General features: G+C 50.7%; 1 protein-coding gene across 3 annotated transcripts in view; it reads right to left on the reverse strand.

Moving 5' to 3' along the window:
- Positions 1-14,858, reverse strand: part of KCNB1 (potassium voltage-gated channel subfamily B member 1) — a 105,109-nt gene extending 90,251 nt beyond the window's left edge. For all 3 annotated transcript variants that reach the window (XR_007130174.1, XR_007130173.1, XM_047746111.1), the window contains exons 1-2: positions 14,529-14,858; positions 12,580-13,312 (exon numbers count right to left, since the gene is read on the reverse strand). Coding sequence is in view for 1 of the 3 variants with exons in the window: in XM_047746111.1 (XP_047602067.1) it covers positions 12,580-13,146 (567 nt within the window). In the remaining 2 variants the exon portion in view is untranslated. The remainder of the gene's footprint in view (positions 1-12,579; positions 13,313-14,528) is intronic.
- Between the last annotated feature and the right edge of the window lie 2,730 nt (positions 14,859-17,588).

A 17,588-nucleotide genomic window follows, 5' to 3' on the forward strand; every position in this document is an offset into this window, starting at 1 on the left:
GGAATTGTCGAATGGAACATGATTCTCTCAGACAGCATCCACCTGTCAGCCCACAGTGGGCAATTATAGTGGAGACCGGCCTTGTTGCAGAGCAAAAATGGAACAGTCAGGGCATGAGGAAAACACCTCAAGTGTCTAATTCAATTGTGTCTCTTTGCTGTGAATGGAAGGCCTGAGGTCACTTATTCCTGGCCCAGGAAGTGTGAGCATGGAGTGGGCAGGTAGAGACAAGGATGGTGGGAGGAAATGGGAGGGAGGGTTCACCTACCTGCAAGACCCTTGCTTTGCAGGGGAGAGCCCTCTGATCGATCATCTCTCAATCGTGCAAGTTTGCTCACTCATTCACTCAACAAACACTAACATTTAAGCAAAAATAACAACAACAATAGTTAACTTGTACTGAACACTTGCTGAGTGCCCGGGACTGCTCTGCGTGCTTCATATAGAACCATCACCCTGGCTGATGTCACCCTCCCCAAATTATGGATCAGGAAGTCAAAGCCCAGAGAAGTTAACTCATCCCACCGAGGACACACAGCTTGAATCATCCCTGAGCTGGGATCTGAATCTAGGCAGTCAGGCTGCTGACCCCGCATTTTAAAGCAACCCTGTCTCTCTGTGGGCCAGGCCTGGCATCCACAAAACAGCCCATAAGCTACTCTTCAGTGTTTTGTGCAAGGAAGGTAAGAACAGCAGGTTTTTGGAGCACAGAGGAGGGAGCAGCCAGTGCTGCCTGAAGAGAATGTGGGTGGGGAAGGGAGGAGAGACTGCAGGCAAACAAGTGGAAGAAGGGGGTGCAGGGCAGATCAAATCAGCCTGGGCAAAGGTGTAGAGCAGGACCAGGGAAGGACGGGGTAGTCTGGGAATGCCAGAGGCGGGTATGGAATGAGCAGAGGGGTCAGGGAGAAGGTATGGAAAGAAGTGAAGGTGGAGAGGTTGGCTGGAGCCTTGAAGGTCAAGCTAAGGAGTTTGGACTTTATCCTGGGAGTTGTGAGAACCTTGGAAGTGTTTCTGGAAGGGGATGATGTGAGCAGATTATACTTGAGAAAGATGGCTCTGGTTCTCTGAAAAGCATGGACTGGAGAAGGAAGGCTGGAGGCAGGGAGGCCAATGTGGAGGCTAAGTGGAAAGGCCACGGTCCAACAGTGACAGACAAGGTCAGCCCTCTGATCTTGTCTCCCCAACTCCTCTGCTGGCTTATTTTGGTCCGGTCTATTGCTATTGCTTGGCTGACCCAGACATGCTTCTGCCCCCAGGGCCTTAGCACATGCGGTCTTCTCCATTAGCAATACTTCCCTGCAAAGTCCACAAAGTTCCCCCTCTCCTTTTCTACATATCTTTGCTTAATTGGCACCTTCTTGGTGAGCCCTCTCCTGACCATCCTTGTAAAGGCCTCTACCCAAACATCACGCCTCCCCTTCCTGCTGACCTTTCTTCAATGGCTTCTGTCACCAACCAAAATATTACATTATTCGATCTTGCTATTTCATCCAAAATACTTCAGTGTGTATCTTTAAAAGATGAATATTTTAAAACACAACCACAGTAGCATTATCATACCTAAAAAAAGGCTTTAATTCCTCAGTAGCATCAAATATCCAGGCGGGCTTCATCTTTCCTGATTGTTTCAGGATTCTTCTTTCACAGTCGCCTCCAATTGGTATCTGTATTTGTTTATACTTTGAATGGTTTCACTCTCTCTCCTTCTGGAATATCAGTGCCATTAGGGCTGGGATCTTTGTTTTGTTCTCTGCTGTGTCCCCAGCACCTGGCACAGTGCCCAGCACACAGTAGGTACTCAACACATCTCATTGATTGAGGTCATTGAGCCGGTCATAATCAAGAACAGCTGATATGTGCGTTTCTCATTATTTACCATTTCACCTTATCTAACGCTCACAACATCTTCATGCAGTAGGGCTGTGACTGGGTCCGTTTTATAGACAGAGAAACGGCACCGTGGGGCTCAAGGACTCACAGCTAGAAAACGGTCAGAGGCTAAGACCCACAGCATGGACTGGGCATCTGTAGACCCTGGTGGAGGCTGAGGGTTTGTGGCTGCCCAGGAACTGCCCCCACATCCCACATATATCCCCAAACCCACCACTCTTCATGGACTCCCCTGCCCCTCCTCCCACCCCCCAGGCTGCCATCTTCTTTTGCCCGGAACATTGCCGTTTCCTCCTGGAAGCTGTTCATCCTTTATTTCTGTGGTGCCCACTTCTCATGCAACATCCAGCGGGTGGAGGCCAGGTTTGCGGCTAACATCCCACAATGCACAAGACAGCCCCTCACAGCAAAGAATTACCCGTCTCCAAATGTCAGTAGTGCTGAGCCTGAGGAACCGCGCTTGGGCAGAGAAACCGCAGGCGTTCAGCGTCCAGAGTGTGGCGGAAGTTGATGCAAGTCAGACTTCCAGAAATGTACTAGCTATAACAACGAAAGCCCCAAAGTTTGTAAATAAATTCCTTTTTTCATCGACAAGTACGTATTCTCAGTTATCTCTAGGATAACATCATTCATTCATTTGACAAACATTTATTCAGTGCCTCCTCGGTGGCAGACACTGTTCTAGGCACTGGGGTACAACAGTGAACAACACAGACAAAAACCCGACCCTTTGAAGCTTGGATCCAAGTTGGGGATAGAAAAGGTAATTGCATAATTAAGTAATTGTATGCCATGTCAGGTAGAGAAAAATAAAGCAGGAGAGGGGAATGGAGAGCACTGGGGTACTATTTTATAGGATGGTCAGGGATTGCCTCGCCGAGAAGATGACGTTTGAGCTGAGATCTGAACAATGTGGGCAGTGAGTCTTATGGATACCTGCAGGAAGCCTATGGGCAGAAGAAACAGCAAATGCAAAGGCCCTGAGGTGGTAGACTGGTATGCCACCAGAATAGCAAAGAGGCCGCTGGGGTTAGATTGCAGTGATGGAGAGAGGGAGAGTGGTAGGGAAGGAGGTTGGAAGGATATTGGAGGAGAGGGGAAAGATGTTAGACAAGGGCCCAGGAGGCATAGCGTAGGACTTGAGTGTTTTTTCTGAGGGAGATGGGAGCCATGGGAGGATTCTGAGCAGGGGAGTGATCTGACTCATAGACATCCCTTTGGTTGCATGTGGGGGACAGACTGTGGGGGTGGTGGGAAGATGGGAGCACAGACAGGAAGAGGCTCCTGCAGTTGTTCAGATGGGAGAGGATGGGGACACAGCAGTGGGGCGGTGACAACTGGCAACATTCTGGACAGGTGTCCCCCATGCTTGTGTTTTACTCTCTCTCACTTGCATTCCACAAAACTTTCATGAGTAGAAGTGGAATGATGGAGCCATGCTGGGTGTGTCAGGGACTGTCACTTATCTCTGTCAACAATTACCCAGACAGCACCTCCCCATGTTCCCAGCACTGTGCACAGAGCTCTATGTCTGTTAGGGCCTCTGACATGCTCTACCCCAGGGATCTACCCAAGATCAGTCATCCAGAGCAGCAAATGGTGCTAGGAAAACTTGGTCCCTTACCTCACACCACACACAAAAATTAGCACAAAATGTTTCAAAGCCCTCAATGTAAGACCTTAAAGTATATAACTCTTAGAAGAAAAGATAGGGGGAGAGCTTTATGACGTGGGATTAAGCAATAACTTCTTGGATATAACACCAAAAGCATAGGTAATGCAAGAAAAAATAGACAAATAGCACTTCATCAAAATTAAAAAACTTAGACGCATGAAAGACACAATCACCCAAGTGATAACACAACCTACAGAATGGGAAAAAATAGGTCCGCTCATAGATCTAATAAGGGGTTAATATCCAGAATATATAAAGAACTCTACAACGCAACAACAACAACAACAACAAAAAACCAAACAACCTGATTAGAAAACAGGGAAATTACTTGAATAGACATTTTTCTAAAGAATATGTACAAATGGCCAGCAAGCCCATGAAAAGATGTTCAACATCACTCGTCATTAGTGAAATGCAAATCAAGACCACAATGAGACTCCACTTCACACCCAGAAGAATGGCTATTATCAAAAGAACAGAAAATACCAAGTGCGGGTAACGATGTGCAGAAATTGGAACCTGTCCCCTGTTGGTGGGAATGTAAAATGGTGCAGCTGCTGGGGAAAATAATATGGCAGTTCCTCAAAAAAGCAAAAAAAAAAAAAAAAAAAAAAAGGAATTACCATGCAATCCAGCAATTCCACTGCTGGATATATACCCAAAAGAATGAAAAGAAGGTCTGGAGGAAATACGTGTATACCCGGGTTCATAGCAACGTTATTCACAGTGGCCAGAAGTAGAAGCAAGCCAACCATTCATGGATGGATGAATGGCTAAACAAGGCGTGTTAAACACATACAATGGAGTATTATTCAGCCTTAAAAAGGAAGGAAATCCCGACACAGGCTAGGACATGCATGAACCTTGAGGACATTACAGCAAGCGAAATAAACCAATCACAAAAAGACAAACATTATATGATTCCATTTCTGTGAGGCACCTAGAGCAGTCAAATTCATAGAGACAAAAAGCTGAATGGTGGTTGCCAGGGGCTGGGGTGGGGTGTGGAATGGGAATGCTATTGTTTAATAGATACAGAGTTTCAGTTTTGCAAGATGAATAATTTCTGGAGATTGGTTGCACAACAATGTGTGTATACTTAACACTCTTCAATTTATACTTAAACATGGTTAAGATGGTGAATTTTATGTTTTATGTATTTTGCTGGAAATAAAACAAGAAATCATCTGGGGGTTGTGTTCCAATTGTGGCGCTCAGGCATAAGTGTTTTTCAAAGCTCAAGGGATCTGAAGGTGCAGCCAGGGTTGAAGGCCACCACTCTGTGAAGTGTGCCCTGTTATACATCTACTTCCCAGTCTCACAGAGGTGAGGTGTCCCGTGGGCTTGCACCGCCAGGAAGTGATGGAGGTGGGATCTGAACCCAGGCAGGCCCTTAGGAATAGGTCTTGTGTGGCGACATTACGTTTTGTTATTTATGTCACCAGGGAAACATTTGAAGGAGAACTGTGCGCTGGACATTAGCATGTGAATTTCAGCTCCCTGGCTCCCCTTGGTCAGGCTCATCTTTACCAGAGACACCGAAACCAAGAATCTGTCTCTCCCTCAGGGAGAAAGTTGGGCCCTTATCTATTAAACTACCTCTTAAAATAATGCCTAATGCTAATCTGTGTCTGTAGTAGTCCCAGCCAGTAGCCTTTGGGGGCAGGTCATGAGGGATCGGGAGCCAGGAACCCTGCCAAGTCAGGTGGGAGACGCTGAACACATCCCTCCCCTCAAAGCATGGTCCCCCCCCACCCGGGGACGGGGCAAGGGCAAGGTAGGAATGGCTCCTGGAGCTCCCTTCTCACCTCCTGAAGGCTCTTCACACAGCCCTGAGGCCAGACCATGGGTTCAGTCAGAGAGCCCTCCCACTCCCTGTGTGACTGTGGGCCAGGCACTTCACCTCTCTGGGCCGTGGTATCCATGACTGTGAGAAGAGGATGATTGTTGCTCCCTCCCGGGGTGGCTCGGGAGTCAGATCCTTTGGGCCCATGACTCTCCTTGCGTCTGCACTGGCCGTTAAGTGCTGTTCGGTACCTACTGCTGCTGTTGGTTCTTATGTTATCCAGGAGATGGAGGTAAGGCTGACGGAACCCGCCAGCCCAGGATTCTCTTCTTTTAGGAGGATCTCTGATAGGGGTTTTGTTGTAAGATGCTTTCTTAAGCCCACAAGACAACCAGGATACTGAAGACGTGACATCTCCCACAGATCTGTGGTTCATTCCCCCCAGAACCAGATCCTAAGACCAGGATCCAAGCACAAGTGGCTTATGTGGAAAGTCATCCCAGAAAACACTGGTAGGGGAGAGGGGTCTGAGATGGGGAAGGGAAAGAAGCCAATCGGGGGTATTATCAAGCAAGGAACGACCGGGGGCACCAGGAACTCTGGGGCCCTTTGTAGACCGGGCACCTCTGAGATATACTCCCATCCAGGGGTGAGGGGGCCGGGGTGTTTATGCAGCTGTCCCCATCAGTCAGCAGGGGAGGGCTGCTCTGGGTGGGACATCAGGTCCCTGTCTTAACTGGACTCACTGGCCACAGGAGGCCTCTAAGGCAAACCACTACGGGAGCAGGATGGCTGGGAGTTGGGCTGGTGGCTCTGAAATGCTAAGAGCTAAACGGATCTGGGTGGGACACTGCCACTCCTCTCTTGGGGCTGAGTCCCTCTTCTGCCCCAACTGTCCCTGCGATGGTGAACAAGTGATACAACCTCACCTTACAATGAGCACGGATCATTTTAGAAGAAGGAGACTTTTTTTTTTTTTTAAAGGAGCTTATTTATCCGGCAGGATCATCAGGATTAAATGAGACAATGACAGTTAAAAACAAAAACAAAACCCTAAAAGTTACCGAAGGCTTTCTATGAGCCATTGCTTGTGTTTACTCATTTAATTTGGTAGCGACTCCATGAGACAGGCGTTGTCACTGCCCTCACTTGATGCGTGAAGGAACAGGACCATGGAGAGGTACGGCAGTCTGTCCACCCCAAATCATGCAGTAGGTGAGTAAAGGGAACCAGATTTTGAACTTGGGCCATCCAGCCCTAAAATCAGGGCTCTCATCCATGCCACTATCAAGTCTAGGAAGTACACAAAGTGCTGGGTATGGAGTTGGTATTTACTGCAGGCTTGTTCTCTTTCAGTTAATGTAGCTTTGGCCAAACTGCTCATTTGGCCAACACTTTTCCTCCCTAAGCATTTTCACATTAGTAGCCTTTTAAAACCCCTGGGAGACCAGCTGCCAAGGTATGACCCTGGTCAAGCATCCTAACAGAATGGAAAGATCTCTGAGCCTCGATGAGGGTCAGAAAGGCCTGGAAATGATCCCTGATCTTTCACCAACTCGTGACCCAGCCAAGTCCCTGGCATCCTCTGTGTTTCCTTACATCAAACACGGATCCAGGATTTCTGACGCCTGTCTTCAATGCCTTACACCCGCTATCATACTTAATCCCTTGGGCAGCCCCGTGAGGGAGGTTTTAATGTCATCCTCATCTACAGATTCGAAAATGGAAGCTAGGGGAGGTGAAGTGATTTGCCCAAAGTCGGGAGCTAGGAAATGGCAGGGCTGGGATTCCGACCCAGGACGGTGTGAACCCACAGCCAGGATTCCGGATTTCTGCAATACCGTCTCCGAGGAATAAACACAAACATCTAGGATGACCGACCTGGGCTGGCAAGAGCCTCGGCCACTGATGACTCATAGCGCTGAAAGGGTCCCATAGATTCCAGATTGGTTTCCCTCATTTTCTCGCCCCCACCCACCCCCTGCCCTTATTTTTTTCTTGATGATAATACAGGAATCCCCCTGGCTCAGGTTAAGGAAACAAAGCATCATTACATTAGAGGTATGAAATCCCAAAGGGGTGGGCAGTGATCGGGCAATCCACAACACTGGGACAGGAGATGTTGCCAAGCAGGGGTGTAGTTAGCAGAGGGGAATCCCCTGGTCATGCTGATCATCACTGTTGTCATTTATTGGATGTGCCCATGTGCCAGGCACTTCCTGCAGATTACCACCTCGTAGCCCTCTCAGGTGGGTTCCATTTTAATTCGCATTTCCTAGATGAGGAAACTAAGACTCAGAGAAGGGAAGGAATTTGCCCAAGGTCGTATTCCTCGCCAGCCATGGACCTGAGAACTAAACCACATCTGTTAGACCCTGGAAAGGATTCCTTTTTTTCTTTTTTAATATTTATTCCTAAGTAATCTCAATACCCAACATGGAGCTTGAACTCACAATCCTGAAATCAGGAGTCCCACAATCCACCAACGGAACCAGGAAGGTGCCCCACACCCACCCCACCCAGACAGGATTCTTTATCAAATCATGGTGGGCAAAATACTAACCACTATCTTGAAATAGAGACCGCTCCCACTTTTGAATATAAGAATATATAATTATTATGATTATTCACATTTATAAAGTACTTTCCATTTGCAAATTATATTCACATCAGAAATCTGAGTCATCGAAAACGCCCCAAGAGGTGGGCATTGCTCTAACTGCCATTTGGCTGATGAGCTCAGTACAGTGCAGACAGCTTAAAGAATCTGCCCAGGATTCCAGGATTCAGAAACATAGACTGGGAACCAGACTAGCCAGGGCTCAAGTCCTAGCTCTGCCATTTTCATTCCTTCAACAAATATTTATTGAGCGTTTAATTATGGGAGTTCCAGCAAGTGACTTCACCTCTCAGAACCTCAATTTTCTCTTTGTGAAAGAGTCTTAATACCACTCATCGAAGCCATTTCTTCCTGCATCTGAAAATGCTAGACTCTTGCCTTCCTTGGCTTCCCTGAAGGGAGAGCATGAGCATGTGACCTGATCCTGGCCAGTGGGATTTGAAAAGAAGTCTGAGGGGGCTCCTGGGAAAGGTTTGCCTCTCAGGGATGAAATGACCCTCTTCACTGGTTGGACCTCATGGGTTTGCACTAGCAGTCTTGTGACAAGAGGCAGCAAGCCTGGGGACCAAGCCACGTGCAGGAGCTGGAGGAGCAGAAAGACAGAAAGATTCTAGAATCCTGATGGCATCCTGGAGCCATTCACCCCAAACCAGCTACCTTGGAACTTTCTGTTACAGGAAATGATGCATCTTCCTCCTTGCAGAGGCCGCTTCCAGTTTTCTCTTCCATCACTTGCAGTCCAAACTGGCAGATTACCTGATAGGATAATCTATCCTTCAATGTTGAGGGGATTTCAACGAGATAGGGGTTTTCAAGTACCCCTAATTAGTGCCTAGCACACTCAACAGTAGCCAATCAGACTGAGATACACGCCCTGAGACTATTCCAGGGAGGGCAGATGCTCCTGGCCTGGCAAATTATACCCCTCTCTCTCCTGCTAAGAAAAGCCTGGAGGTTTTTCCAAGAAAGCGGAAACCCAGCGGTGGCCCAGGATCACAATCTTGTCACTCTGACAGGGCCGACCCCAGCTTCCAAACAAGAATCCATCACACTGCCTTTTGCCTAATGGATTTTGATTTTCACTCCCCTGATGGTGAAGGCAAGAGCCTGTACTTTGGTTTGTCTCTGTGTTGCCAGAACATCCCATCAATTATTAACAGCGTCAGCTCCGTCTCCTGGTACTGCTATCAGGAGGAAAGAGTTGGTTGCAACTCAGCCCACCCAGTCATCGAGAAGGACTCTGCTCCTACTTACAAAAACAAGCCGCACCTACTCCCATGTGCTAGGCACTGTGCTAAATCTTGAGAAACATGATTTCAGGATGACTCTGCAAGGAGGACCTTGTGTCTCCATCTTATAGGTGGAAGATGAGGGCTCACAGAGGTGAACCACCTACCTGATGCCAAAAACTGGGGAGGGGGTAGGACTGGACCTGGGATCCTGGTCTGTCCTTGCTCTAAACATAAAAGATATGCTTGTTCCTGCATCCCACAACCACCGAGAAATGATCCTCCATTTGACAATCTCATTCTGGGGCTTCTGAGAAGTGTCCACAGGCTTTGCTGTTCTGACAAGCAAAGCACCTAACTTGGGGAATGGATGGAGTGGGCAAAGCACAGATGATTGAAGGAGGCCAGGAAGCTGGGCTGCAGGCAGGCCGTGAGGAACAAGAGACAGATCCCCAAAACCCATGACACGCTGACTGACTGATGGCTTGATCCTTCATTCAGTCCACATGTTATTTGGAGCTCCTCTGGGCCAGCCACCTTGATGGGTGCTGGGAACAGAGCAGTGACTATAACTCATGGAACTCACACTCTGGGTTGAGCGGGGGGGGGGGGGGGGGGGGGGGGGGGGGGAGGAGAAGAAAAGGAAGAAAATACAACTTCAGATGGTGCTCAGAGCCTATGCAGGCAAGACACTGAATGTGGTTTCAGAGTAAGGGGAAGGAGGATGTTTTAGACAGGGGTCTCTCAGAGGAGGGCTTATGTGAACAGGGACTTGCTTAAATGAAGAATGAGGAGAAACAGCTGGCAACGAGACAAGGGGGTGAAGTATTCCAGGTGGCAGGAATAGCCAGTGCAAAAGTCCTGAGGTAGGCTGAAGCCTTCCCTGTATAGGAACAGCAAGGAAGCCAGTGGACTGGAGCCCAGTGAACCAGAGGAGAGTTGAGCAGATGAACTCAGAGAGAGGACATGGGGACCGATTCAGTGGGGTCTGATAAGCCATTGTGGAAGGTTTGGATTTTATTCTGAGTGTGGTGGGAAACCTCTCGAGGATTTTAAGAAGATGAAAAATGTGATCCAGCCTATATTTTGAAAAACTCACTCTGGCTGCATTGTGCACCATGAGTGCAGGGGGCAAAAGTGGAAGCAGGGAGACTGGAGAGAAGTCTGTGGCACTCAACCACTATGGAAAGAACAACATCTTCAAAATCACACTTGGGTTTGAATTTCTGTCTACTCCTGTTTGCCTGCTGTGTGACCTTAGGCAAGTTACTCAACCTCTCTGAACCTCCCTATTTGTAAAAGGCTGGATAATAACAGAGAGCTGGTATAAGGACCAATTGTGTTGTAACATTCCATACACAGTAAATGTTTGATCAATGGTGGTCGGGATTTCTATACTGAGGGACCAATGAGCCTGCCTGCCTGCCTCCCCATTTCAGCTCTGGCTGCAGAATGTCCTAGACCGTCCATCTGCCGGGAATGTGAGTGGACAGCCTGAGCCTGGGATCATGGAGAGGTCATGAAGCCCCTCCCCGTGAGCGGATTAACCCGAGGGCAAGACGAGGAGGCTGTTTATTCCCAAACAGCGCCTTTTGCAAGCCTGAACTCCCTCCCCTGTCTTGCTGCCAGACACCAATCCAAACACAGCCATTTGACGCCTTCTTCTCTGGAAGGGTGACTCGGGGCGACCCTCCCCAGCCCCTCATTCTCATGTCTTAGGGACAGGATAGGGTGGAGGGGTGGGGGGTGGGGGAAGAGTCATGTTTGGGCCTAACCAGGGTGTGTGTAGGAGGAACCCTTGTCAGGCCTGGAAATAGCAAAATAAATCTGCTGATCCTAAGCCGGTTAAGGGTGAGTGACTGTCTTAAGAGAGAGGCTTTCTGGACACAAACCCTAGGGCAGGATTATGGTCAGAGGCAGCCCACAGAAGAGGAAACCAGGCCTAGAAATCTCTACATCCTCTTGGGGTTTGCCAGGGAAGAGGGAAAATGTTCAGGCCTCCGTCCACCTTCCTTCCAGCCACCCCCTCCTGCCTCTATTCTCAGAGGCCTCTCCCCAAGCTGCCAGATCTGGGAAAGGGACCCCACAGTGTCCCCTTCAGACCCAGCCTTGCAGGTGGATCTTCAGTGAGGGGCCACCTAAGCCAGGGGGATCCCAGAAGGAGAGGCCAGCGGGGACACGAGGCAGCCCAAGCACATACATGATGTTGGTGTACACCCTTCCTCCTGCCTTTTTTCGTTTGCCACGAACACATTGACCTGCCCGTCCACCGCATCCCCACCCCTCCTGGCCCCACTCTTTCAGAGTGTTCAACATGTCTTTCCTGACATGGCAGTCCTGGATATGACACCAACACTTCTCTTTTCTGGCTCCCCCTGGGCCTCACACAACCTCTTTGAGAGCACCAAACACATGTGTTGCCATTTACTCCCAACACTCAGCACGCTGGCCACCTGAAGACAGGCCCCATCTCTCTGAACCATTCCCGGAACCCAGCCTCACACAACGGAGCCGCTCATCAACCACTGACCCCCTTCTCTGGTCTGGACCCCCCCACCCCAAGTCTGTCCCGGACCGGCATAGCCTCTGCCTTTCCCCACAGCACACTGGCCCCCTAGGTTTGATCTAAGCCTTTTGCCTCCTTCTGCTTCATTTTTTCATGTTGCCTCATTTTTCTGTCTTATTTCAGAATTTACATCCTCTTCCGACACCCAAAGCATCTTTACAAGCTGCACCAAATCATTCTTGGAATAAACTCACGAAAGAAAGAACGAACAAACCGGGGTGACCCTTCGCCCACAAGCATCCACAGCCAGCTGTGTGCGTCACATATGCACACATCCACCCCTCAGAGTCCCTTTGCCTCATTTTTCTTACTGATGTTGAAACTGCCTGACAGTATCTGTGTCCTCCAAGCCCATCTGTAAGCTGCTTTTATTCCTTCCTCGGGGCAAAGTAGGGTTAAAAATACAGGGATAAGTATTAGAATCGCAGATGACCCCCCTCCCACCTGGGTCTAGGACTCCACAAGGGAGCATTAGGTATACAGACCAAACTCAACTCCATCCCAGCAAGGCTTTACCGTCCCTCTGTGCCTTCTTACTCAGTCTACCCTCTTGCTGTGGGAGTTGACGTCTCCGCAAATCCTCTTCTCCAACAGAGTCGAGATATCGAGTATTGAATCATCAAGGGATGAGGTAACCGGTGCAAACAGAACAGTCTCAAGGGGTTGGTCCTCACCTCTGAGGTCTGGGCCAGAACCCCTCCCCCTTTCGGGTCTTCTTATTTGGGAACTAAGCCAGAGACCCCCAGCGGTGGTCCTCAAGCGGGGGACCCAGGCAGAGCCCCCAGTGCAATTGCCCGCAGATCCCAGACTCACCTTGGCAGCTACGGAAGAATTGGGCTTCTCCAGGAGGTCCCAGAGCTTTTTCCTCTTCTCTGCGCAGCACGTGTTATCGAACTCCTCCCCCTCCCGCTCCCGCAGGGTCTCGGCCTCCCGCTTGAGCTCCTCGTTCATCTGCTCCTTCTTCTGGTGGTAGCGGGCCTGGCAGCAGGACTCCAGGTAGATTTCGTCGATGCCCCAGTAGTCAAGCTCTTGGCTGAAGCTCAACGCACACATCTCCTCCATCATGTGCAGCCGCCCAGTGCGGTAGAAGTTGAGGATGGAGGTGAAGGCGCCTGGATGGCGGTCAAAGAAGTACTCGTTGTCGTCGAGGCTGTAGTCATCGCACACCTCGAGCAGCGAGTCGTGCGTGTTGCAGTCGCGTAGCTTGCCCAGCCGCGTGCGGGGCAGGCGGTCCAGGGTGCGCCAGAGCACCTCGTGTGCCAGACCCCCGACGTTGAGGCGGACACGCCTCGAGCACGCCTTGCTGCGCACGATCTCCATGGGCTCGGGCGGCAGCGAGCTGGTGGAGCGGGAGCCATGCTTCGTCATGCCCGCCGGCATCGCTGGTCCGGCCGCCCCCGCCCCCCCTGCCCCCCCAGGCCGCTGTCACTGGACGGCAAGGCCGGCCGCTGCGGGGGAGGGGGGCAGGGAGCGCTGTGGGCTGCTGGGGGTGCAGGGGACTGCACCTGCGCGCGTCACGGCCGTCTTCTCACCTCCATCCTGACCGCTGCAAGGCAGGAAGTGGACGCGGGTCAGCAAACAGGGAGCTGGGCGCGGCCCCTCCCCACCTCTCCACCGGGGCCCCAACTGGCCTTGACCTTCCCGGTACTTAAGCGGCTCAGGACTTGGGGGGCGGGGTAGGGGGGTGGGGGTTGCCGAACGCCTTGGCGCTGTCCCTCCCGCCGGTGCTGAAGTCCGCCCCCCCCATGGGTGGAGGGAGGGGCGGCTCTTCGGGGCGGGGAGAGGGCCCCCAAGAGGCGCTCCGGGGATCCCGGAGGCCCCACCCCGGGTTTCTTCCGCCCAGGACCGACCCAGCCGCCCGGGGCGCTGTCCTCCCCTTCGAGTGCTGAAACTCGCTTCTTTCTGGGTCGCCCCGTCGAGTCCCAAACCAGGCCCCACAGTGGGCAGAAAAGGGCGCTGTATGAAAAACTTTTTTTTTTTTTTTAAGATTTCTCATCTTTTCTTTCCCCCTGCTTCGAAATAATTAGAATTTGAGTTCTAGGGGGTGGCAGCGGGTTTGGTTTTTCTAAACCTTGAAAGACTTGGGGGGAATTCTCGGGGGGATTGCTGCTGCCCACCTGTCGGAGGTCACAACTGACAGGGTGGTCAAAGACAGCCTCGCTCGGGAGCGACCCCTCTCCCTAAAGCACGGGAGCATCTCCTGAGGTCGCTCCGGTATCTACGTGAGCCCTGAAAGATGCAAAGCCAAGATCTGCGCGGAGTCCTGACCCTCCCTCTGTGACCCCTACTCCACACCGGGAGGGGCGCGCAGAGTCCTACGGATCCACCTGCTCCATCCTTCCTTTTCTCTTTCCCCGCCCCCTCCCCCCTCCTTGCTCCTCTCCTGTGATGGCTTTTTATAACTCGGGGTTCTGCGCCTTTCCCGGTGCTTGGAAGGGAATGGGTGGGGGAGGTGGGAGGCGGGGAAAGGAGCTCAATTTTCTGGCCTTTTCAAAACGTGCCCTCCTCCCGCCGCGCGCTGGTGATTTCGGGGGCTGCCCTAAGCCCCCCAGCATGTGCTGACGCCCCCTCCCCTCGTGCCTCCCTAGGCCCCAACCCTTGCCCGAAGAATCCCCCCTACCATAATATCCCCCCACCCACTCCCCCACCCGCCGCCTGAAGCCGCGGAGCCCGGGTAGACCAACAGGCCGAACCGCGGCAACCGAGTCCCCTTCCTCTGTTCCTCTGCGTCCCCGCCGCTGGCCGCGCGCCTCAACACTCACCCCTTGGGCGGCCGCTTCCCGGGGCCAGGGAACGCGCATCGCCCCGGCCGCCCGGGCGCCCCCGCCCGCGGGCAGCGGCGGACCCGGGGCCAGGCTGGGCCCGGCCTACGCCGGCCGGGCAAGCGACGCGCTAGGGCTGCAGGGGCCGCGGAGCCCGGGCGCCCTCTCTGAGGCTGGGGGCGCGGGCGAGCGCTGCGGGCGCGGGTGGCAGGTCCGCGATCGGGCGGCGCCTCCTGCTCCACCTCCTCCTGCTCCTGCTCCTGCTCCCGCGGCGGCGGCGGCGGCGGCTGCTGCTTGAGCGAGATCAACAAGTCGGGGCTGAGCTTAGGCTCCGCGCTGGCTGCGATTCTGTCCCGCACTTCGGAGCGCCGGGGAGTCGGGTACTGAGGCGGGACGGCGCCACCTGCGGGTCGGAAGCGTGCGCGCCGCTTAACTCCTGCTTGCCCGGCCCAGCCTCCAGGTGAGGATGGGGGCGGGCTAGGGCTTTGAGAGAGGGAGCTGCACCTGGCGGCCCGGCCCTTCCCACCTGGGCTCCATTTCCTGGCTGCCTAGCAATCCGGCCTTCCTTTGTCAGGTGAGGAAGGTGGGGTGAGCGCCTACTCTGTGTGAGGCACTAGGATAAACGGCTGAGAAACAGCTGGGAATCAGACACAAATGTTTAGCCCTTGGAGAGCTGGCTGGAGACCGACAAAAACCAAGAAAGTCAAAAGATATGTCCTGAGGCACTAGGATAAACGGCTGAGAAACAGCTGGGAATCAGACACAAATGTTTAGCCCTTGGAGAGCTGGCTGGAGACCGACAAAAACCAAGAAAGTCAAAAGATATGTCCGACGATGATAAGCGCTGGGGGCATAAGGAAGCAGAAGAGAGGGATAGAGGCGGGGGTGCGGTGGGGGCAGATTGCAATTTTAAATAGCCTTTGCTTTCATGAGTTTCCTTGCTAGATTCTCAAATCGAATTGTAGGATGGAATTCTGGATTCTAGTGGAGGAAGGTGGACAATGAAGTCGATCAACAGAGAAATAGGCAATGTGGCAGTTGGTGGCAAGGGCTAAGACGAAAAATAAAGTAGGGTGAGGGGAAGAGAGAGTGAGGGGTCAGCTGGTTTACAGAGCCTGGTGATTTATTCATTCGTTCATGTTACCTTGAGCAGCTGGTTATTGAGAGTTTACTGTGTGTCTGGCCCTGTGCCAGGATCGGTAAAGGTACCATCCTCCCCTGGAGCTTCTGTCCAGTGGAGGAGACAGAATCCATCAAATAATCTCTAGAAATGAATACAGAACCAAAGGATTTACCTGAAGAGGTGAGCAAGGCTTCCCTAAGGATGCCATAGTTGGGCCTCATGTTCACTTATTTATTCTTTCAAATACATATTTACTGCTGACAAGTAAATAGGTGATAGGGATACACAGTAAGAACCCTGCTTTGGATGAGAAAGCTGTGGCTAAGCCACAGGGCCCCTTCCCCTTTCTGACCCTTTTCTTCATTTATAAAACAAAGAGATTCATTTCCATAGTGTTGCACATAATATTACTATACACACACACACACACACACACACACACACACGTAGTATAATATATACATATTATATACATAGTACTATGTGTATATATACAATTATATACATACTATTAACATAATATATAGGTACATATACGTATATTTTATTTTTTATATTTATATCTTTTATATTTAAATTTTTAAAATTTTTAAATTTTAAATTTTTTAAAATTACATTTAAAATATTAAAATATATTTAATAAAATATACAAAATACATATATATATATATATATTTTTTTTTTTTTTTAAGTAGGCTCCATGCCCAGCATGGAGCCCCCCAACACACGGCTTCAACTCATGACCCTGAGATCAAGACCTGAGCTGAAATCAAGAGTTGGGCCCTTAAAAGACTGAGCCACCAGGTGCCCCAATATTACTATATTTTTTGAAGTCTGTTCACTTTTCATTACCTCCATCATCATGGTCCTTGTCCAAGATGTCATCATCTTGTGGGTAGAAGCCAGAGATGCTGCTAAAAGTCCTCCAGGGCACAGGATGGACACTCACGATAAATAATCCTCCTGTTCTGAATGTCAATAGTGCCAAGGTTGAAAAACCCTAGATTAATTTAATAGAAGGCAAAAGCATTTGCTGGTCTGGAAATGTTATTCTCTCAACCACGACTTAGTGAGCACCTACTATATGCCAAATACTACTCTTAGACACTGGAGATACAGTGAGAAGAATAAAACAAGCAATCCCCATGCTCTTGGACTTACATTCTGGCGGGGAATACAGTTAGTAAACAAGTTAAATAAAGAAATCTGATCACTTAGGTTGTGATAAATGCCACGAAGAAAAGTAAACAAGAGGAAGTGCAGAGCATATCTGGGAGAGGCGCCAGCAACTTTAGATAGGGTTGTCAGACAGGAAGTCTTCCAGGAGGAGGTGATATATCTAAGCTCAGAACCTCAGGGCAAGGAGAGGAAAACCATGTGAAGTTCTGAGGAAGGGGTATAGGCAAGGGAGCCAATGAAAGCAAAGGCGGTAAGGTGGAAATGACCTTGGGAAGGGAGGTTAGAGAGGTAGACCGGACTAGGCCATGCAGAGCCTTGTTGGAATTTTATTCTCAAGGTTATAAGGAATGAGTTTGAGTTTTTTCTAATCCTGATGGGAAGCCATGACAGAGTTTTAAGCAGGGAAGTCCCACATGCTGATATATTCTGTGAGGTGAGCAGCTGTGTGCATTATGGAGTACTGGGGGGGGGGGACAAAGATGACAGCAGGAAGACCCCCTCATGAGGCATTTGCAGCTGTTGGGGCCAGAGGTGAAGGGCTGAGACTGGGATGGTGGTGGTGGAGATGGCTAGGCAAGGTCACAGTCACAAGGCTCGGGCAGGAGATTGATTCTTCCCCAAGCCCAAGGCTAGTGCTAGATATTCCTTGTCATTTGGATTCTTTCCTCTGGGTGGCCCAAGTCCTGCAAAGTTGGGTTCCAGATTTAGATAAAGAACATCTAGATACATCTGGATCTTGGAAGTACAGACAGTGGGAA

This window comes from Lutra lutra, chromosome 9 (genome assembly GCF_902655055.1).
Source record: "Lutra lutra chromosome 9, mLutLut1.2, whole genome shotgun sequence".
Lineage (NCBI taxonomy): Eukaryota > Metazoa > Chordata > Mammalia > Carnivora > Mustelidae > Lutra > Lutra lutra.